Genomic DNA, 23,115 nt, shown 5'->3' on the forward strand with positions numbered 1-23,115 from the left:
GGAAAACGTTTAAGGTAAGGGCAAGAATGGCTTTGTCCAATGCTAACCTAGACCCAGCCCTTCAGCTGGCCCTGTCTCCTGGGAGTCTCTGATACTTCCTGCCTGCCTCTGAGAGTTTATTAATGATGCCTTAAAGGGCAGGGCAGCTGGGCAATAAAATGAGCAACAGCTCAAACAGAACAAATGGATTCTTCATTAGCAGACTTGGGAAAGGTCTGCTGAGAATGACCCCGAAAGTTGGGCTGAGACGCCTCTTTGGGGTTTTTTTGGGGGGGTCTTCTTTGTGTTTTTTTAAAAATTTATTTTATTCAAGTATAGTTGATTTACAATGTTGTTAATTTCTACTGTTCAGCAAAGTGATTCAGTTGTACATAGATATACATTCTTTTTCATATTCTTTTCCATTATGGTTTATCACAGAATATTGAATATAGTTCCCTGTTGAGATGACTCTTTTGGATTAACCATTGGCTTAGTCTGGGTTCCTCCCCCAAAACAAACTCTGAACAAGAACTTGTTCGGAGTGCATCCTACCTTCATGATACAGGTAGTTTATTTTGGGAACGAATCCCGAGGAACAGGAGTGGAGGACTGGGAAGAGTCAAACAGTCAAGGCAGGAAAGAGACAGGCAATCCAAGGGTGCATTATTGAGCTGATCAAGTTGGGCACTACTGTGGGCAGCCAGGGGTCTATCATCTTAGGTGCTGTACAAAATGTACCTTGGAACTGCCCACTGGAAGAATGGAAGAGCGGAATAGTTCTCCACCAGCTCCTGTCTGCCTCGGTCAAACGTTGTCTCAGGATGTATTAATTCCTTTGCACTTCCAAGTTTATGCATGTGTCAAAATGGGCTTCGGCTTCCTGTAGGGGGCCCAGGCTGCAGTGACAGAGAAGCCCCGAGAGGGGAAGAAACCGGGTACAGCTGAGGCAAGGTGGTCTCAGGTTTCACCTGTATGCAGCTGGTTGCCAGAGCAAAACTGGAATAAAAAGTGGGGCTGGGAAGGTGTGAGGTCAGCCACAGGTGGAGTTGGATATAACTGCAGACAGATCAACTGTCCTGTCCTTGTCTTTCATGAATAGAACTTTATTTCCATTAATTCTCAGTCCAAAGTCAGGATCTATGGTTTTCTAGGTGGAAATATTAACTCTTCCTTTAGTTAACTGCTTTTCTAGCAATGCAAAACCCTCAAAGTGTAACCTGGTGACCCAATATAAGGATTTATGTTATGGCTATGGCATGCTGTAACAGTGACTATTCTGAAACACAGCACTGAAGCAAGCTTGAGTCTGTCTGTGAAATGGGTACAGAGAACCAAGTGCATCCTACCTTCATGATTCTCCTGGTCTTCAAAGCTCTACATGCCAGGAGCCGGAGATAAGGAAGATACAGCCTCAGCCTTCAAGAAGCTCATGTAACGGAGCTGACAGGTTTCTTTAAAGCCCCACCAGGCCCTTCCTTCCTTCCTGTTTTCATCTGCCTGGTCCCTTTCCAATCAGTCCTTCTCTATAATTTGACCTAAACATAGCTCTGCCACTAATTTGCCCTGATAGGTTCCTTCTCCTCAGCCGGTTTCTCATCCTGGAAACTTGGCAGGGGAGCCTGATCTGTGGTAGATTGGCCTCCGATGTTCCGTGGTTGAAACTCTGGGAAGCTGTGCTATTCTTAAATTATTTTTTAAAATCGTAGGAAGAAAATTTTAAATAAATTTCATCTGATCAAAAGACAAATTTAAAAACAAACCAACAAACCAACCCACCCCAATGAGCTCCAAAGACAGCAAGTAGGCGTAGGACCTGGAAAGGCGTCTCAACCTCACCGGGTTTCCTCACTTCCTGGAGCGGCACCTCCACCTCCCTACCCGCAACCCGCGGGGTGAAATCGTTCCCCGCTCGTTCCAGAACCAGGATGGCGGTGGAGGAGATCAGAGCGCGGTTTAGACCTAAAATGGGGGCGGCAGTGGGTTAATCCCGGGCTGGGCGCCTAGCGAATAGGAGTAGCCTCTGCGCGAGGAGGGCCAGGCCTGACGCCCCAAGGCGAAGGAGGCGGTGCAGAGGCTCCCCGCCCCTGCGCCGCCCGCCGTCGGGCTCCGCCCCGCGCAGCCCTACAGAGCAAAGCCCCTGTGCGTAGGCGCACCCCGGCAGCTGAGGCTGGAGGCCGCAGGAGTGGGAGCCAGTAAGGGGCTTCGAGAAGGAAACGGCGGTAGCGCCTGGTGGTCCAAGACGCGAGCGCGGGTACCTGCGAAGCGCCAGGTTCCGGCGAACGCACCAGCTGAGCCCTCAGCAGCGGGAGCCCCCGCGCCAGTTTGGCTTGGGGTAAGAGGAGGGGTCCGCATCTCTGCAGCTCGGGCGTGATGAGCCGGCGCCCCTAAACCGGCACTTGCGCTGCCCTTTACTCGGGTCGCGGGAATGCGAGTGGAGAAGGGGGCACCAAGTCCTGTAGGCTGGGCCCCACGGCCGCGGCCGAAGTAACGGTGTAAAGATAGACCGATCCCGCCCAGAGCCGTCTCAACCCCAGGTGATCCTCATCCTCCGCCCTCCCGGGCCTTACGTCCGTGCTCTGGGAGCCCAGCCTGACGTTTATTATTCAGAAAATGTGCTTGGCAGGGGGAGGCCTAGGTTGAACACGCGGCCCCGAGTCTCCCAGGTGAAACCCTCGACACTTATCCTTGTCTGCCGCCGCATTTTACAGAAGACGAGCCCAGCCCCGAGAAGGGAAGAAACCGGCCCAAGGTCACATCGTAGTCAGAGGCCGAGCCAGGACCGAAGCCAGTAGTCCTGCTTTCTAGCCTGAGACCTAGGCTCCCTTCCTCACCGCATCTCTCTGGGTCTGCCCGCATCCCTCGTCCTCCTCCCGCGTCCTCCACGAGCCTCTGTTCTCGGGGACTTGGTTGGGGGTGGGGAGTACTTCCTCCCCTCAAGCTGCGCCCTCGGGAAGGATGCTGGACAGCAGTCAGGCCTTCGGTCCAGTTTCCTCGAGCACGAGCTGAGCCGGCTGTTATTGGAGGACCGCAGAGGCCGCAGGACCGGGGGGAGGAGGAGGACCGAGAAAGTTGGAGGCGCCGCGGGAGCAGGCCGGAGGTGCTGGGTTGGTGGTGGGCCCGCGGCCGGGGAAGGCCGGGAGCCTCTGCCGCTCACAGGTGCGGGGACAGCTCAACTTGGTCTGGGCGGTGCCGTCTCAGCCAATGGGAGCGTGGCTCGGGCCGAGCCCCCTCGGCTCCCAGCCTCTGGTCTGCCGGAAGGGGCTGCGGCCCTGCGATTGGCCCGGACGCGGGGCTGCCTGCGCGCTTAGCGAGTTGGCGCCGGCGAGTCTCGGGCATCCCGCGCTCTGCCCGCGCGCTGGGGCGACGCGTCAGAGACAGGGACCCGAGCGGTCTGCGCCCTGCTGGGGGAGGGTTTGGAGCCGCGCGGGACGTTGAGCTCATTGAGCTCTGCGTGGTTTTTTCCAACCAGTCTGCCAAAATCTGCCCGGAGTCAGCTGATGCAAAGTCCCCGTCTAACCCTGCGAGGGGTTACAGAGGCACACGTTTCGTTACGGTGGGCTTCCGGCTGCCAGGATCCTTTATGACGCATCAAATATCCTAGCACTTTCTACCAGAGCGTTGCAGCCCGGCCGTGCCCAGGGCATATACCCGTGGCGGGCGAGGGAGCTGAACTTTGAAATGAGTGTAGCTCGCATAGTCTCTCAGTACACATTTACAGAGTGGCTGCTTCCTGTCAGACACCAGAGTAGTCATTTTGGATGAGCCGGAGGTCAATGAAACAATCTAGGTTGAGACTGGTGGTCAGATGGTGGAGCGGGGTGCTGTGAATGGTTATAAGCAGAAATACCTCTAATACTACCCGGCCTAGGTTAAGTGCTATTTCAGAGGCACGTAAGGAAGCAGTGAAAATGCAAATATGGAGCGCGGCATCTTAACCACTGACCTGCTAGGGTAGTCCTGCAACAAGAGATTGATTTTTGATTTAGGGGATCAGGAAAGGTTTCTTGAAGGAGGTTATTTGAATCAGTTAGGGCTTAGTGGATGAAGGAGACCTCGGATTTGGTATAGGATGAGCAAGGGACAAAAATTGGAAAGTACAGGGCTTATTGAGAGATGGTGTAGCAAATGGTATAATGAGTAGATGAGAAAAGTATAGTTGGAGATATGATTTGGAGGGGCCCGGTGAGGACCAGGATGCTGGGCTTGTACGCTCTGATTTGAAATGTGGTAAGCGCTTATGAATAGGATGGCTCCTTAAACTGTCAGTTGTACTAATGTCATTTTTTTTACATCTGCACGAAAAATCTTGGAAATATCTTTGATTCTTCCTTCTTTCATAGCCTACATTTAATTGGTCAGTAAATCACAGTGGGCTTTACCTTCAAAACACAGCCAGACTCTGACCATGTCTAATTAGCTCCATGGTTTCCACCGGGGCTGGCAGCCCTTTTATATATGTCCAGGGAGTACCTCTTCACGTTTTGCTGGAGTTCTGCAGTGCACAACCTGCATGGCTGTGCATTATGGTCCTGGGTTACTGCCATAGCTTGTAAATGGTCTCCCTGCTTCTGCCCTTGTCCATCCTCAGTCTATTCTTAACCCAGTGAGAGTTATCATTTTAAAATATAAGCCTGATATGGTATTCCTCTGCTGAAAATTCTCTTAAGTCATTCAAATATTATGTGCCTACTGTGTACAGGTCTGACTTGAATTTGGTAGGCAAGCCCTGTTCTCCTAGGGATGGAATGCCTGCTTCACCTGGTGGTTGTAATTATGGCCATTTTGATAGCTCTGGTAACACTTTCTCTTGGGGAAGGACAGATGTTTCCTTGACAGAAGTGAAGAGGGAGAGACTCCTTTTCCTGTTATCATTGTGAGGTCTACAGTGTGGCATTCTCAGAATATCAGGCAGGCTTAAGAATTAATGATAATGGTTTGCAGAAAGAACCTGCTTTCAGTGTGTTTTCACCAATATTGTTTTGGTTGCAACTAACAGAAACATTAAGCATGCTTAAATCAACACAGAATAAAGACATCACATGCCTTACAGAGCTGGAGACAGGAGGGCAGCTGGGTCTCAGGAGCAGGGGGCTCTGTTGTTTTTTTCTCTCTTCTTCACTTCCATCTCTGCTTCTTTCTACATGTGTGCCCGACTCTTTTCTCTCTTTGCAGATTGGCTTTCTCCATCTCTCTCTCTGGCTTCAGACTCAAATGTCGCATAGCTGCCCACCCCCCTCCCCCCAACTCCAGCAACCAGATCACATGTCTCTGCCCCACAGAGGCTGCTTTGCATTCTTTCACAGTGCCAGGGGACAGAATGATGGATTCGTCTGGGGTCAGGTGTCTCTCCCTGACCCAGTCTTCCATGGCCAGAGAGTGGGGGGAGGGTCTCACTGCACAACTACAGCTGCAGAGGCCAAATCCTGTGGGCAATAGGCAAGTCTGAAAGGGACACAGATCAGCTGAGCAAGACAGACACCGGAAAGATGGCAACTGCCAAGAGTGTGATGTGTTCTCTGAAGAGAAATGGCCATCACCTAAGTCTAATCTGGTGACTAGTGTCTGTCAGACTAATCCAAGTGTCTGCATTAGGTTTGCCTTCGCTGAACTGGGCTATAAAGTTAAATACTTGGCTTTTATTGAAGGTCCCTGTTAAAGGCAGCTATATAAAAGTCACTTCTGCATTTACGATAAAATGGTAGTGGGAACGTCACCTACAATATCGTTTGGTGTTCCTGTATAATGTCTTTAGACTTTTGTTTCAGAATAGTTATCTCTCTAAGGGATAATAGACATCTTATTTGAATAAGGACTTTAAAACTTGTCAGGTTTCCTTTTTGCATGGCCTCAAGGAAGCCTCCAATAACTGTAGTTAACACGTATAGCTGAGCTGAGCTGAGCTGGAACTTCTAGGCAAGATTATGCTAAGTGATCAGAAGGGAAATAGCCAAAGGATAATAGACATCTATCTGGTAAGAGATCTCAAACTCTAATGCCCACAGTGTCCAGGCAGTTAGCAGAGGTGATGTGGGTAGGCTTGAGATAGTAAGTGAAAACTTTTTGCTATTGAGTTCAAGCATAACATAGCTGCCTCGTTACATTGCCTTTTAAAACACTAGGCAGGCCAAACAAAATAGCCAAGTAGAGTATGTTGGAAACTGGCTGCCAGTTGTCAGACCTTGGAATCTCACACAGGTTACAGGCTTTGAGCACCTCAGTGTGGCGTCCCTACACAGGATGGTTCTTAGCTTAAACCCAGCTTGCCCTCCCCGGTGAAACAGGACCTCCCTCTCCCACTTGGTAGTACCAAGGCCCTTCCAGACTTCGTGTCCAGAAACTTGAGTTCTCTTTCCTGCCTAAGTCCTGCCTCCTGAATTCCTATTTGCTGCTGATGCCCTGCCTCTTCTGAGGATGTCAGTACTGGGAATGTTTGCCACTTGCAGGGGAGACCTTGACCCTGACCCCCAGGAATGCAGCCAGCTGTGTCTTCTGCAAGATAGTCCTGTCAGAATGCAGCAAGTGAGCCCAGCATCAAGACAAGGATACACACAGTTTTTTTTTTTTTCTTTTGGAGAGGGGATGCTTTCCGTGGGCTGCACATGGGTTTTGCATTGACAATGGAAAGGAGGTGCCCTTGAGAGCAGACCTAAGTGTTCTCAGAATTAGAAAAGTTTCTCCCAGATTCCAGGATAATACGTGAACATCTTGATTTTGCGACAGTATCATATAAATTCGGTCACCCTGGAGCAGCTAATTGAATCCAAAGCTAAAGAGATGGTCCCCGCCCTCACAGTGGCTCTGCCTGTCCCCTTGCAGCGCCCGCCTCCCACGGCCATTTCTGTTTCCAAACCAAAAGGCAACTGAGTGGCATTTCAAGTTTGAGAAACTAATGTTTACAGAGACTAAAGCCCAGCACAAGACATTAAGATGACAAACAGCCCTGAAGAGTACAGGAATTCCACTGCCTATAGCATTGTGTTTGGGGTGAAAATAGAAACATATTTAAGGAATGTAAAAAAGTAGTAGAAGAAAAAGATATCTAAAATTCTAGCATTTTGTATATGAGAGACTACATTGTGAATAATGCATTATTAAAGGGGCTGAGTTTTCATGCAATTTAAGCTATTTTGACGCCAGTGCTTTTAGATATTGCTGACTCAAAGGAAGATAAAATTAAAAGCAGCTCTCTATTTCGAGAGACATTGAGGCAAACACTGAGGCATTCTGTGCCACAGGCATTGAGCAGAAGGGATGGAAAGCGCTTGAATTCCAGACGACTGGATTTTAAATCACCCAGTGGTGGTGACCTCAGACTCCAGTCCTGGAGGGAGGAGGCAGAGATGTGTGTACTCAGCCAGCCGGTCAGTACTTGGGAGGGGTGCGGGGCACCCACAGCATGGGCCTATGCCTTCCGTGAAGGGCCAGTCTGTGTGTGGGGATGGGGGTGAGGTTCGAGCACGCAGCTCACCCCCACTCAGCAGGGACTCGCTGAGTGCCTCCTTCGTGTCAGGTTCTTCCAGGCATGGGGGATTCAGTGGTGACTAAGATGGACAAGGTGCCTGGCCTCACTGAGCTTATGATCTAGAAGGGGGAGATGAGTAAAGAAACAAGAGAATCTTGGATTGAAGCGCGATCTTATGGAGAGCAACCCCTGTGTGTCGCATGGGGGGTTGGGCAGCCTCTGTGAAATCAGAAGGGTCCGAAGGACTCAGCCCTCTAGAGAGAGGAAAGGCAAGGTCCACGGCCCTGAGGCGAGAAAGAGCTCCGTGTATGTTCAGAAGGTCAGCGTGGCTTCAGAGCAGTGAGCACAGGGCAGGGGGTACCGGATAGGAAGGGAGGCAGAGGCCAGCTCCAAAAAGGCACGGAGAGGAGGCTTTTAGTCAAGGGAGTCACGTACCTGACTGGTGTTAGACCTTTCTGGCTGCAGTGCTGAGACTGGAGTGTGGCGAGTAGGGGCCGGAGCGGAAGCAAGAGCCTACTGCACAGTCCAGGAAGGATCACGCAAGACAAAAGAGCCCTGTTTGTTTTCCTCTCCTGAGGATTAAACAGATGAAACACCACGACCTGCCTTCCGCAGTAAATACTGTGGTTGTTGGCTAGTTAGTGAACTTATCACAGACCCACTGGCGCAGGTGACTGGTGATCAGATTAGGGGCGGCAGCAAAATGGCAGGGGAGGAGCTGCCTCAGGCAGAACCTTGTTACTGTTAAGGGCAGTATAACAAAGCACAGGCAGGTGTGCAAAGAGAGACCAGGACGGTTCCCCAGGAAAAGAGCAACAGCTCCCAGGGCTGGAATTGCCTTGCTCAGCTCCCTCCCCACCTCCCTTTCCTTCCCTTCCCTTAGGCCAGGAGGGATCATTACAGGGCAATTAACCAGAACGGGAGCACAACTAATGCACACACCCATCTACTACTCATAATGCAAAGCTAGTCACTATGCTGAGTAGCCTTACTGACACATGGCCTTGCTGCAACAAGTTTGATTTCACCTGGAAAGGGAGTGGTAGGGTGGTGGGAGAGACTGTGGGGGTGTGTGTGTTTTAATTTAGGTTGATTAGAGTGCGTCTCATTTTGTAGCTTCAGTCTCCATGCTATGATGAGTTACTGATGAATTCAGCCCCAGAGCTGGACCCTGTGCGTGGTGGGGTGGAGAAAGGTGGAGAGCTGAATCAAAAGATACCTGGCCCAGGGCTCAAAAAGCTGCCTGGAGGCATGTGGGCAAATTGAGATGGATGTTCTGCTGGATGTGGGGAACACTGAGAATGGGACTCATGGAGCTGGAATCCCTGAGGGGGCGGGACCCTGGGCGCCCCAGTGGTTGCTGCACAGCCTAGTTTGAGGGTCACTGGTCTGGTCCAACCTCCTCATGGTACAAAAGGGTGATGACTCACCCAGGGTTACCCCATGAGTTGGTGGCACAGCTGGAATCAGAACCCAGGTTTCTAGATGTCCCAGCCTCCTGACTCTTTTCATCACATGAGGCTGTAGCTTGAGAGGAGTGTGGCAGGCGGGGACTGCCTGGTGCCTTGACTGAACCTGGGTCAAACAGAGCCCACTTTAACTTTCACAACCTGGAAGGAAAATGGTCCCTTCTGCCTAAACTCCTGAAGGCAGCAACACAATGCTGGGGACACATTTTGTGTTTCAGAACCCACCCGGAGGAGCCTGACCATTCTGCCTCTCGTGGCCAGTATGCTGACTGCCCGCTTCTCCAGACCCCTGTCACAGCTCCCGAGGAAAACCCTGAATTTCTCTGATAGAGTAAATGGAGCAAGGTAAGAAAATGAAGGGTGGAGGTGACCTTGAGGGTTACACTTTCTGGGCAAAGCAGAGCTCTTCACACATAATAAGGCTTGACTCTCAAAGGTGTCCCTCAATACCCGCTGTCCACCAGCAAAGGACACTCAAAGGTGTTGTCGGAAGACAGAGACCTTCCCATGTCACACAAGGCACAGAAGAATATCTTTCATCAGATATATTTTTTTAACTTTTTATTTTGAAGTAACTCTACACTTACACAAAAGTTGTAAAAATAGTACAAAAGTTTCCCGTAACCCCTTCGCCTAACTTCCCCAAGTGTTAACATCTTACAAAACCATAGTGCAATCATCCAAACCAGGAAATTACCACTGATATAATACTATTAACTAATCTGCAGACTTGATTCAAATTTCACCAGATGGCCCACGAATGGACATTTTCCTGGTCCAGGATACAAACCAGGGTTCCCAGTACATTTAGTTGTCATGTCTCCTTACTCTCTTCCTGTCAGGGGCAATTCCTCAGTCTTTGTTGTTCATGACCTTGACACCTTGGAAGAATGTCTCTCAGTGTGGGCTGTGGGATGTCCTCGTGTTTAGATTCAGGTTTGTGTGTTTGGAAGAATCCCACCCAGGTGAGGTGGTCCCCTCTTAGTGCATCACATCAGGAGGCACAGATCTCATTACTTTAATCACCTGGTTAATGGCTCTTTTAAAATCTCGCACATGAAACTATAGTTAACTAAAATGTCACAAGACTTCACTGAACTGGGTGATTTAGAGAAAGCATTAAGTACAAAGTAGACAAGCAGCTCTTCTTCTTTGAGAGCTTCTGGAAATTGCCTTTTCCAAGGGAATTTAGTGTGCTCTGCTACCTCATTTTCTTCTTTTGCAGCTAGAGCAAAGAAAAAAATAATGCCCTTTCTTTTATATTTGAGAGGAGTGAAATCAAGTGGCAGGTTAAATTCAAAGATCCAGCAGCTAGAAAATTGATGGTTATTTTCTGTGCCAATAAATATATCTAGAAGAACACGCATTGAGGTTTTTAGCAGCATTTGCTTAAAAGCATTTCCACAGGATACAGAAGCTTGGTTGGAGGTGAGGCTTCAACTGCTGGAGGACACCATATAAGAAGAGTCGATATCCCATCAAAGAGGGAATGGAGCTTGGTTCTGTTAAAGGGCTTTTGAAAGAAGGTGATTTGCTGTAATTTTTTTCAGTGAATGACTCACAGAAATGGTAAAATCTGTCTCAAAAATGGCTTTCAGAGATTTCTGGAGATTTTTTATGGAGGAGAAAAGAATCCCAAAGGAAGTTTAAATACTTTTACAAAGATTTTATCCTCAAATTAAAGGGAGTGATACAACCATTCTGTACCCATACAAACATTCTTTTTTTCATTTTAGTACAGTATTCAATAAATCACATGAAATATTCAACGCTTTATTATTTTAAAAAATTAAAGGGAAGTGAGGCATTAGTCAAGCTTCTGGCTCATTTGAAGGGAAAGAAAAGCTATCCCAGGAGACTCTGAGTCTTCTGGAAGGATTGTAGAAATCACCTGGTTAGGCTAAGGGGTTGGGCACAGGGTGGTCAGGGGCAGAGCTGAGTCAGAGTGCATTAGCTGTCCTCCGGGAAAAGTTGTCAGCAGAGGTCAGGGAGGGAGACCCAGATGTGTGAGGTGGAAGGAATGGTGGGTGATCACTGTGCCTGGATCAGACAGGAGGTCTTTGGGTGGCCCGATCATTTTGCTTGAATCTCAGTTGGAAAGGGCCTCATGCTGCAGTCCGCACCTGTGGGCGATCCTTTGATCTCATCCTTAACAAGTGACCTTACAGCCTCTATTTGAATATCTCCAGCCATGGGGCAGTCAGTACCTCTCACAGCAGACCTCCTGTCTTTGGACAGTGCTATTATAAAGCCCTTCTTCATACTGGGCAGAAATCTTTCCTCTGTAAATGCCACCCCTTGTTTCTGGGTCTGCCTTCTGTATTCATACTGAACAAGTTAATCTCTTATCCCTGGGGATACTGTGCCACCCTAATACCCCTGACTTCTCTTATTGCATCTGCATGTTTTTTCATTGCTCATCTCCCATGGTTTTCCCACTCAGCATCCAGGTTTCCCACCTGAATGATGCCCATTTGGCCTGTGCTCTTTCTTGAGATGTGGTGCCCCAAACAGAACACCCCCCTCCCCTCCCCTGCATGGCTCAGAGCAGCAGTGACCCGGTACACAGCACCTGTCCAGATGAAACCTCCCCAGAAGTGGCCAGATGCGGTCCCTGCCCTGACAACCTGCTCTGCTTCCTGGCTCTATACAGCCCTCAGATTTTGGATTTCTGAAGGCTCTGGCTCCACACAGGACACTACTTCCCGGATTCTGGTTACACACACCAGCTGGCTCAGCCCCAGTGCTCAGCTCTGCCTGCCCAGGCATAGCGTGTAATACTCCAGGGCAGCCTGACCTGGGCAGAATGGAGAGTGGCCCTTGCCTCCCTATTCCTGTCCAGCCTAGGCTCACATAGCTTCTTTTGGCGGCCACCTCACTTGTGATTCGTAGTTGATCAGACTAATTTTTTTTCACAGGTGCTGCTGTGTGAGGCCTCATTCCTCCCCAGCTGCCCTTGTGTCATCAACATTTGTCCTTCCTAAACCCATCTTGTAGATTCAGGCTGTCAAGCTGACTCCTGTCTCCTCTCAGCAGAAAGCTGGGTAACTGGTTATTGTTGCTGATTCGTGATGGAAGGAACAAAAGGGATAGAGACATAGACTGGAAGGAGGGAAAAGAAGCCAGCATTAATGCCTTGGCCAGCCCAGGGCGATGTCTCGAATGTGGCCCCGTAAGTTCCTGGGTGCCAGTGCTCTGGGGACCAGCTGGTTCTTCCACAGGCCTGTGGGGAAATGCCGGATTGCAACCTCTCCACCCCATCTGATTGCTCTTCTAGGTTGGGATGGAAATCAGCAAGCTCTCCTCCTCTGAGTCTGGAGGCCACCTCTTTGGGATTCACCCCTCAGCAAGTTTACTGACTATCCTGAGTTTAACTTGTACCACCTGTGAGACTGGCACAGCCCTTAGAGTAAGTGGTTTGGGTGACCAGCAGTTTGCTGCCACCACAAGACCCTCCTGGGGAGAGGTGACCCTCCAGGGCAATGCTCACTATTTTATATTATGGGATTCGGACTTAACCCCTCAGGGGCATTCTTAGCCTTGATAAGCCAATGTATCAGGACTGCATCACAATTAGAAGGGCAAAGACTTCCAGAAGGCCAGGGCTGGAGAGGTATCAGTGGACCCAGGCTTCTTGTATCTTTCTGCTCTGTCATCCTGTTGGTGGCCCTCACCTCAGAATGCCATGATGCTCCTCCACCTCCAGCCTCCGTCCAGGCAGGAAGAAGCAAAGCAACATGGAAGAAGGGAGGAGCTGCCCCCGCATCAGGAGAGCAAAACTCTCCCAGCAATCATTGCAGACTTCTGCTTGCACCTTGCACCTTGACTTTGGCAGTCAAGAGGCTTGCAAAGGAAACCGCATGGGGAAAAAGTCCTTTTTCTCTTTTCCTAAGGCAGCAGTTATAAACTCTGGTTGCAGGTTAGACTCACCTAGAGCGCAGTGGGGGAAAAAAATCCCCGTGCCCCACCCCTGGGGACTCGGATTTCATTCATTAGGGGTGAGGCCAACCATGGGAATAGTTTAAAAAGCTTCCTTGGTTCCTTAGTTCTTCTTCAGCTATTTTGGGAAGAATTTCAATCACATACAAAAGTAGAAAGTAGTAAATTGATCCCTGGTGTACCTGGGCTTCAACAGTTATCAGCTCATGACCAATCTTGTTTCATCTGTGTTCCCACCCACTTTCCTCCCCCTCCCTCTATTGGATTGTTTCAAAGCAAATCCTGGACAACATGTTGGTGTTTAGGTATCTATTGCTAAATGGTAAGATCTCTTTTTAATAACGTAAGCACATAATCATGATCGTTTTACCAAGTGATTCTAATAAACAATGAGGGAGGAGAACCTAAGAACAGCTGCTCTGGACCTACATCAACCAGGCCTTTCCCAGTACTGCCTGTACTGGAATCAGGTGTTGGTTAAACATGCAGATTTCCAGGGGCCACCCCATCCTACTGAATCAGAATGTCAATCAGGGACTTGGGAGCCTGCATTTTAACAAGCTTCCCAGGTGCTTGTTAACTAAAGTTAAAGAATTGAGGTGCTAAGGCCTTCCTAGCCCCAAGGCCCCTCTGAACTGAGAAGTAGTCCCAAGCCAGGGATCCCATGGCACCTGCAGGAGCCGCAAAGTGAGAGAAGAAGTAAGAGCAGGATGAGGCAGTCCCAGCAGCAGCCAAAGGGAAAGGCTGAGAAACCAAGTGGTGTCCAGGAGGGCACTCCTGTGTCAGCTGGAGCTCCCCAGCAGTGTTCTTGGCCCTCGCCTTATCAGGGTTCTGCTTCCTGGGGATCGGGTGTGGAGGGATGGAGCCTTGTGTTCTCTGGAGAAGTAGAAACATGCCATTGATAGCTGGGTGTGAGCAGTAGCGCCTGGTATAATACACCCAGAGATAGTCAAGTTTGAGTGGATATATTTGAATATGGGGAGGTGGGTTAGAGAAAATCTGTCAACAAATCAGTTTGAAATAATTTTTTTTCTTGCTGTGACCTTTTCGTTACTTTTTAAAATATCAAATAGTGCAAAAGGATGGCAGGGGACAAGGACAGTTCTGCCAGGGACACCTTGTTCTTTTTGTACAGCAAATCCTGGGGTTATGGTAAAACAGTGATTAATTTTAGATAAAGTCATTTAACTAGTTTTGGGTGTAGTGACCATACCACTCTGCTCACTTGTGACCAATGCCCCCACCAGGGGTAGTGTCAGAGAAAGCCAAGTAGGGGCCAGGACTTACATTCTCACCCAGCAGTAATAAGGAACCCTGCCTGCTTGGGGAGGGGCGGGGTGTGGAGGAGTGTCAGAGGACACCTAGTAGAGACAGAGAGCTAGGACTTCCTCCACCTCTCAGCAGTAATGAGACCACACACCCCCATACAGTGGAGAGCAGTAGTGAGGCACTCCGACCCCTCACAGCCAGGGAGGCATTGGCGGAGACCCAGTGGGAAGCCGGAACTCCTATCCGTACCCAGGAGTAACTCCTTGCAATTTACTTTATGAAGCTAGTATTAGCTGATTCCAAAACCAGACAAAGACCGTACAAAACAGAGGACTGCAGACCAATACCCCTCATGAATATAGGTGCCAAAATTCTTAAAATATTAGCCAGTAGATTTCAGCAATATATGAAAAGAATTGAAAGCCATGAAAAAGTGAATTTGTTCCAGGGATGCAAAGCTGGCTCATTGCTAAAAATCAGTTAATGTAATCCACCAAACTGAAAGCCAAAGAAGAAAAATCACATGAATCTATTATTGCAGAAAGAGCAAAATTTAACACTCATTTGTGTTAAACACTCTCAGAAAAATAGGCATAGATGGAAACTTCCTAAACTTGATAAGGAGCATCTATGAAAACCATGCAGCTAACATTACATTTCCTGGTGAAAGACTGAATGCTTTCTCCCTAAGATGGGAGCAAGGCAAGAATGTCCACTCTCACCACTGACTCGCCATAGCACAATAAGGAAGTGCAATAAAGCAAGAAAAGGAAATAAAAGTCATACAGGTTGTAAGAGAAGAAATAAAACTGTCCCTATTTGCAGATTACATGATTGACTACATAGAAAATCCCAAGGAATCCACAGAGCACTCCTAGAACTAATAAGTGAGTTCAGCAGGACACAGGATACAAGATAACACGCGCAAGTCAGTGTATTTCTATATCCTAGCAATGAACTTGTGGATTTCAAAATCTAAAATAATACCATTTACAATTGCTCAAAAGAATGAGTTACTTAGGTATAAATACAACAAATTATACAGGATTTGTACATTGAAAACGATACAATGCTGATGAAAGAAATCAAAGATCTAAATAAATGGAGACCCACACTATGTTCAGGGATTGAAAGACTCAAACAAGTAAAGATGTTGACTTTCCCTAAATTGATATACAAGTTTAGCACAATTTCTATCAAAATCCCAGTCAGATTTTTATAGAAAAAGACAAGATTGTTCTAAAATTTATATGAAAAGGCAAAGGAAATAGAATAGCAAAAACAATTTTGAAAAAGAAAAATAAGGTGGGAGCGCATAGCTCAATGAAACAGAGAATCCAGAAATAAAACCACATGGATATGCCCAACCAGTATTTGACAAAGGTGCAGAAGCAATTCAATGGAGGAAAGATAACATTTTTCAAAAAATGGTGCTGGAGCATGGATATTCATAGGCAAAAACAAAAACAACCAACTTTGACTTATCTCACATTTTATACAAAAGTTAACTCACAATGGATCATGGACTTAAATTATAAAACACAAGACTAGGGACTTCCCTGGTGGTCCAGTGGTTAAGACTCTGACCTTCCAATGCAAGGGACACGGGTTCGATCCCTGGTTGGAGAACTAAGGTCCCACAGGCCTCGCGGTATGGCCAAAAAGTGAAAAAACAGAAAAAAAAAAAAAAACCAAGACTATAAATCTTTTAGAAAAAAAACAGGAGAAAATCTTTAGGTTGGGGCATAGGCAAAGAGTTCTGAGACTTGACACCAAAATATGATTGATCCATAAAAGGAAAAATTGAATAATCAGACTTCATTAAAATGAAACACTGTTTCTCTATGTAAAGATCCTGTTAAGAGGATGAAAAGACAAGTTATACACTAGGAGAAAATATTTGCATACCACGTATGCAACAAAGGACTAGCATCTAGAACATATAAAGAACTCTCAAAACTCAATAGTGAAAGAACACTCCAATTACAATAGAATATGCACAAAGGACATAAAGAGACATTTTAATCGAAGGGGATATAGTGATGGCAAATAAGCACATGAAAAGATTTTCAACATCATTAGCCATTAAAGAAATGGAAATTAAGACCACAGTGAATATCTTTACACAGTTACCAACATGGTTAAAATAAAAAATAGTGTTACCACCAAATGCTGGCAAGGATATGGGGAAACTGGATCACTCAAACATCACTGCTGGGAATGTAGAATGCTACAGCCACTCTGGAAAACAGTTTAAAAGTTTCTTAAAAAACTAAACATGCAACTACCATATGACCCAGCAATTGCTCTTCTGGGCATTTACCCAAGAGAAAAACAGGTTCACACAAAACCTGTACAGGAATGTTCCTGGAAGCTTTATTTGTAATAGCCCTAAATTGGAAGCAACCCAGATGACCTTCAATAGTCGAATGGTTAAACGAACTGTGGTACAGGATACCATAGAATACAATTTAGCAATAAAAAGGAACAAATTATTGATACATGCGACAATAGACAATCGGATGAATCTCTAGGGAATTATGTTGCGTGAAAAAAGCCAGTCCCAAAAGGTTAATATTCTATGACTCCATTCTTGAAATGACAGAACTATAGAGGTGGAGAACAGATTAGTGGTTAAAGAGGATGTGGGAGTGGGTGTGGCTATACAAGGATAACACAAAGGATCCTTGTGGTGATGGAACTGTTCTGTATTTTCACTGCATATGTCAATATCCTGGTTGTGATATTGTACTAGAGTTTTGCAAGATGTTATCATTAGGGGAAATTGGGTAAAAGGTACAGGGCATCTCTCTGTATTACTTCTTAACTTCATGTGAATCTAGAATTATTTCAAAATAAAAAACTATCAGGAAGCCATGTAAAACCTAAGGGTTAAGACGTTGCATTTGCAGAAGGCTTTGTTAACAGAGGTCTATCACTGAAAGGCTCTTCCTACACAGTGGCAAAAATGTCCACTGCAACTGCTGGCCCACTTTGTCCCAGACAAGTAACCTGGAGGAAACAGGCCCTCCTCCTCAGTGGTACCAGCAGGTTGTCCTCAGGGGTTTGGGGTGGGAGTAGTGAGTAGGGTGGGTACTGGTGCCTGAGGGCCTGTTGAGTTGCTTCCACCCCGGAACAAGGTCTGGTGTGACCACAGCCTCTGCTCATGGCTTTCTTTCCTCTCGCAGAGGCTCGCTGCTGTTTCACTCTGCCTCCTTTGTCCCTGTTGACCGTCGGACTTACGCTGCTTCGGTGAACCTGGTGAGTGGCAGCCTGGCTACCTGGGAGCCAGCCAGGTGGTCAGAGCCCTCCTCCCTGGGCTCCCAGGCCCTGACCCACCCTCAGAGTAAGGGCTTCAGTGCTTCCAGGGCACTCAGGGCCACTCTCTCACTCGCTGAACAACCCCTGCCCCGTCAAATGAAGTTAGGGGTTAAGAGTTTAGACTCCGAAATCTCTCAGTCCTTCTTTCAGTTCCAGCTCTATCGCTAATTATGTTGGCCATTTAAAAATGTCTATTTCCTCACTTGTAACGTGATATAATAATCATACTTATTATATGGAGTTGTTGTGAGAATTAAAATAATGCATGCACAGTGCCTTGCCCATGGTAGGTACTCAGTACTTGACGATGAAGATGACAGTGGTGATGGTGATGATGGTGATTGTAGATGAGGAAACTGAGGTCCAGAAAGAGGAGGTAACTTCCCCAAGCAATATTGCTAGTTGGTGGTAGAGTCTGGGTTAGAACCTGGTCTCTTGATTCTGAGTCCAAGCATTTCTACTATACCAGGGTGCTTCTCCAAACAGCAAGAGACAAGTGGGGAGGGCCAGGCCTGGCCCACTCAGGAAGTCCTAATTTTTACTGCCCAGAGGAGGCCTGGTCATTCAGCCCTCAGGATCCTGGGTTCCTAATGTGGGGGTCTGACCTTTTAAAACAGGTTGGCAGCAAAGCTGTCTTGGTTACAGGCTTTGACTCTGGATTTGGGTTCTCCTTGGCCAAGCATCTGCATTCAGAAGGCTTCCTTGTATTTGCTGGCTACTTGATGAAGGTAAGAGATGGGTCATCTTCATAATCATTGTCCCTTTATACATAGTTATTGTTTGGTAGGGTTTTAAAATTGCAATCAAATACACATAAAATAAAATTTGCCATCTTAACCACTTTTAAGTGTACAGTTCAGTGGTATTAAATATATTCATATTGTTGTACAACCATCACCTCTATCCATCCCCATAACACTTTTCATCTTGCAAAACTGAAAGTCTATACCTAATATAAACAATAACTGCCCATTCTCCCCTCCCCTCCAGTCCCTGGCAACCACCATTACAATTTCTGTCTTTATGAATTTGACTACTCTAAGTACCTAATATAAGTGGACTCGTGCAGTGTTTGTCTTTTTGTGACTGGCTTACTTCATCCAGCATAACGTCCTCAAGTTTCATCCATGCTGTAGCATATTACAGAATTTCCTTCCTTTTCAAGGCTGAGTAATATTCCACTGTGTGTATATGCTGTATATTGCTTATCCATTCATCTGTCAATGAACATTTGGGTTTCTTCTACATTTTGGCTATTGTGAATAATGCTGTTATGAACATGGGTGTACAAATATCTCTTCAAGATCCTGCTTTCGATTCTTTGGGGTGTATACCCACAAGTAGAATTACTGGATCATATGATGATTTTATCTTAAATTGTCTGAGGAACTGCCACACTGTTTTCTACAGTGATTGTACCATTTTACATTCCTACCAGCAGTGCACAAGGGTTCCAATTTCTCTATATCCTTGCCAATACTTGTTGTTTTCTGGTTTTTTTTCTGATAATAGTCATTATAATGGGTGTGAGGTGATATCTCATTGTAGTTTTGATTTGTGTTTCCCTCATAATTTTTGATGTTGAGAATCTTTTCATGTGCTTACGGGCCATTCATATATTTTCCTTGGAGAAATGTCTATTGAAGTCCTTTGCCCATTTTTTAATGGTATGTTTTTGTTGTTTGTTGAGTTTTAGGAGTTCTCTATATATTCTGGATATTAAATCCTTATCAGATATGTGATTTGCAAATATTTTCTCCCACTCTGTGGGTTGCCTTTTTACTCTGGGGATAGTGTCTATGATATACAAAATTAAAAAATTTTTATGAAGTCTAATTTGCCTATTTTTAATTTTGTTACTTGTGCCGTTGGTGTCATATCCAAGAAATCATTGCCAAATCCAATGTCATGAAGCTTTTGCCCTATGTTTCTTCTAAGAGTTTTATTGTTTTGGTCTTACATATAGGTTCTTGGTCCATTTTGAGTTAATTTTTGTGTGTGGTATTAGGTAAGGGTCCAACTTCATTCTTTTACATGTGGATATCCAGTTTTCCCAGCACCACTTGTTGAAAAGACTGTCATTTCCCCAATGAGTGGTCAAGGTACACTTGTCAAAAATCATTTGACCATATATATGAGGGTTTATTTCTGGGCTCTCAATTCTATTCCATTGGTTTGTCTTTATGCCAGTACTAGACTATTTTGATTACTGTAGCTTTGTAGTAAGTTTTGAAATCAATAAGTCGGAGTCCTCCAGTTTTGTTCTTCTTTCTCAAGTTTGTTTTGGCTATTTGGAGTCCCTTGAGATTCCATATGAATTTTAGGATAGGTTTCTCTTTCTCTAAGAAAACATCATTAAGATTTTGACAGGTATTGGATTAAATCCGTGGATTGCTTTGGGTAGTATTGACATTTTAACAGTATTAAGTCATCCGATCCATGAACATAGGATGTGTTTCCATTTATTTCTTTCATCTTTAATTTCTTTCAGAAATGTTTTGTGGTTTTCATTGTGCAAGTCTTTCGCCTTCTTGGTTAAGCTAATTCCTAAGTATTTTATTCTTTTTTGATGCTATTGTCAATGGAATTGTTTTTGTCATTTCCTTTTCAGATTGTTCATTGTTTGCGGGTAGAAATGTGCCTGATTTTTGTGTGTTGACTTTTATCCTGCTACTGTGCTGAATTCACTTGCTATTTCTAACAGGGTTTTACTTTTGTGGAATCTTTAGGGTTTTCTACGTGTAAGATCATATCATCTGCAAGCAGTTAGTTTTACTTCTTCCTTTCCAGTTTGGATATCTTTCATTTCTTTTTCTTGCCTAATTGCTCTGCCTACAACTTCCAGTAATATGTTGAATAGAAGTGGTTAGATTGGCCAAAATCAACCACAATTTACTATCCATACAGTCTCCTGGAAGTTGCAAGCCTTCAACAGATTCTAGAATTCCAAAATAGTTACGTTAGACAGATTCTGCCAGTGCACTTATTGTCTAGGTGGGGAGACAGATTCCTGGTGGTTCCTAGTCTGCCATCTTCCCAGAATCTTACTTCAAGCTGAGTATTTAATATCAGTACTGCCCAGAACCTGGGCCAGTGTTTGTAGTTGTTTTTTAATTGCCTTCCCAACAACTGGCTCATCTGTTGCTCACAACAGCTGATATCTTTTCCATTCACTTCCGTGTCTCTTGTTTTTCATAGCTTCATTCATTCATTCATTCATTCATTCATTCATTTGCCAAATGCTAATGATGTGCCTGACACTTTGCTAGGTGCTGAAGAAGAGTAAGACCTGATCCCTGTCCCCAAGGAGCATTGTCCAGTGGTGATGGGACAGCCATGCACAGACACAGCTGGAAGAATTAGAGTGGAGAGTGTTCTCAGTGTTGTGCAAAGAATGTTTAATGAGAATGCACAGAAGGAAGGGATTGACTCTGGCATGACAAAAGGGGTGACATTTGTTCTGGGCCGTGGAGAATGAATAATGCTGTCATAGATGGAGACTGGGAGGAATGACCTGTCAGACAGAAGAAGTAACCTAACCATAGGCTTGGAAGTATGAGGCTCCACTGGGACTCATAAAGTGGGATTTAGGATGCATGAAAGGAAGCATTGGGACATGAAGCTGCAAAAGTAATTAGGAGACAGTTCCCCTAATTTAGCAAGTTCTGCAACCTTTACCACAATCCATTTTTAGAACATTTCCAACTTTCAAAAATTTCCCTCTTGTTCATTTGCACACCTACCCACACCTACCTCTAGTTCTAGGTAGCCACTGATTTCTGCCTCTTTAAATTTGCCTTTCTGGACTATTCAAATAAATGGAATTATACAATGAGTAGTCTTATGTGCCAGGTTTATTTTACTTAGCATAATGTGTTTGAGATTCATCCATATTGTATAATGTATCAGTAGTTCATTCCTTTTTACTACTGGTTGGTATTTTATTGTATGGATATGCTACGTTAAAAAATTCACTAGTTGATAGATATTTGGATAAAAATGTTTGGATTTTTGGTCATTGTGAGTAATGCCGCTGTGAACATTCACATACATGTCTCTGTGTAGACATGTGTTTTTACCTGGTTCCTTTTAATGGAATTTAGACACCAACATCTGGGCATTAGATGTTCTCATTGCTAATGGGGCATTGCTGCTCCTTGATCTCCTCAGCGGACGAAGCTAGAAGACGTATATATAATCATACCCACATATATACATATACCCACACTATATCTATTTATATCTATCTCCTGTATACATTTCCTATAAATATCACACACACAGAGTTCATGAGGTTATACTGACCTATTCCAATTCAACACAACAGCATTCTTCCTGCTTCCCTCATTCCATATTTGTTTCTTCTTTTCCTGCAGTTAGCATGCTGATTCCCAACTATATTGATATATTTACTAATTTAGTTAATCCTACAATATATACACAAATGCTTCAGAAATGCTACATTCATACCATTACAAACAGCAAAGCTACTAAGGTTTTGTGTCAGGCCAGATTCTGCAAGAAGCAGGTGCTGCAATAGGATTCGATGTACAAGAGCTTGATTTAGGGAATGCCTGTAATGGCTAAAGGGCAGAGGGCAGGAAAAGTCAGGGCAATCCTTTAGACTGCAATGCAGGTCTGTGAAAAGAGGAATAGGTAGGCACAGGTCAGACTGCAGTTCAGTCTGAGAGTCTCGGCTGGGACGATGGGGATGTCCCCAGCAAAGGTTATTTGTTAGAGGAGACCTGCCTTAGGCAGGAATGGCCCTGTAGTTTTGTCATGCTTGGCCATTGGCTGAGAGTAACTCAGGCACATATGGCCATGGCCATGGCATTCATGCCGCAGTGGATCTGAAGTTGCGGCAGCTGGAGACCTTCTGTCAGCTGCTCCCACAGCAGGTTGTCCTGAAAGGAAGTCTACTGTGGCCACCACAGTAGAGCTTAAGATTTCTTTAAAGTGTTTTTTACCTATTGACCAAAGGTATACAAAGCACTGTGTTTAAAGTTACTTGGATTAATTATTATTATTATTAATTTGAAAAAGTTTGATTCATTTGGTTGTATCTTGTTCCCCCTATTCTTCTTGATTTATTTAATTTTAGAAGATATAAAACATTAACAAGCATCTAAAGTCAAAATTATATAAAAAGGGAAACTCAAAGTAGTGTTACTCTCCCACCTCCTATTTTTTTCTACTCCACTCCATTCTTTCATTTACCCCTTCTTACACAAATGTTTGCATACTGTGTATACTCTTTTGTACTTAAGAAACTTACCAATATATCTTGGAAACCACTCCATGTGAATTCACAGAGATCTTCCTCACTTTTTTGAAACAGCATCATAGTATTCCATTGTGTGGGTGGACCATAGTTCACTGCACTGGTTTCCTATATACGCATGAGCATTTAGGTTGTTTTCCAATATTTTGCAATTACAAATAATGCCACAATGAATAACCTTATGAGTATGTATTTTTCACATATTTTTTGGAGGTTTATCTTTAGGGTAAATTCCTAGGAATGAGATTACTCTTAGGTCAAAGGGTTAATGAAATAAGTCATCATTTTAAAAGATATCCCCCAATTTCCTATCATAGGGGTTGTGTAATTTTATATTCCCACCAGTAATGTATGAGAATACCTGTTTCTTCATACTTTCACCAGCAGAGTGT

The 23,115-nt window shown here is 45.3% G+C and overlaps 2 protein-coding genes across 3 annotated transcripts in view; one reads left to right on the plus strand and one right to left on the minus strand.

Moving 5' to 3' along the window:
• The window catches only part of APOD (apolipoprotein D), a 71,211-nt gene extending 63,124 nt beyond the window's left edge, over nt 1-8,087 (minus strand). For both annotated transcript variants that reach the window (XM_036851714.1, XM_036851716.1), the window contains exon 1: nt 7,880-8,087. The gene's annotated coding sequence lies outside the window, so the exon portion shown is untranslated. The remainder of the gene's footprint in view (nt 1-7,879) is intronic.
• The window catches only part of BDH1 (3-hydroxybutyrate dehydrogenase 1), a 33,150-nt gene continuing 12,849 nt past the window's right edge, over nt 2,815-23,115 (plus strand). Inside the window, 4 exon segments of the mRNA XM_036849671.1 lie at nt 2,815-3,138; nt 9,132-9,258; nt 17,310-17,382; nt 18,060-18,170. Of these exon segments, the coding sequence (XP_036705566.1) occupies nt 9,176-9,258; nt 17,310-17,382; nt 18,060-18,170 (267 nt within the window). The 5' untranslated portion in view covers nt 2,815-3,138; nt 9,132-9,175.

The sequence above is a fragment of the Balaenoptera musculus genome, chromosome 4, assembly GCF_009873245.2.
Source record: "Balaenoptera musculus isolate JJ_BM4_2016_0621 chromosome 4, mBalMus1.pri.v3, whole genome shotgun sequence".
NCBI lineage: Eukaryota > Metazoa > Chordata > Mammalia > Artiodactyla > Balaenopteridae > Balaenoptera > Balaenoptera musculus.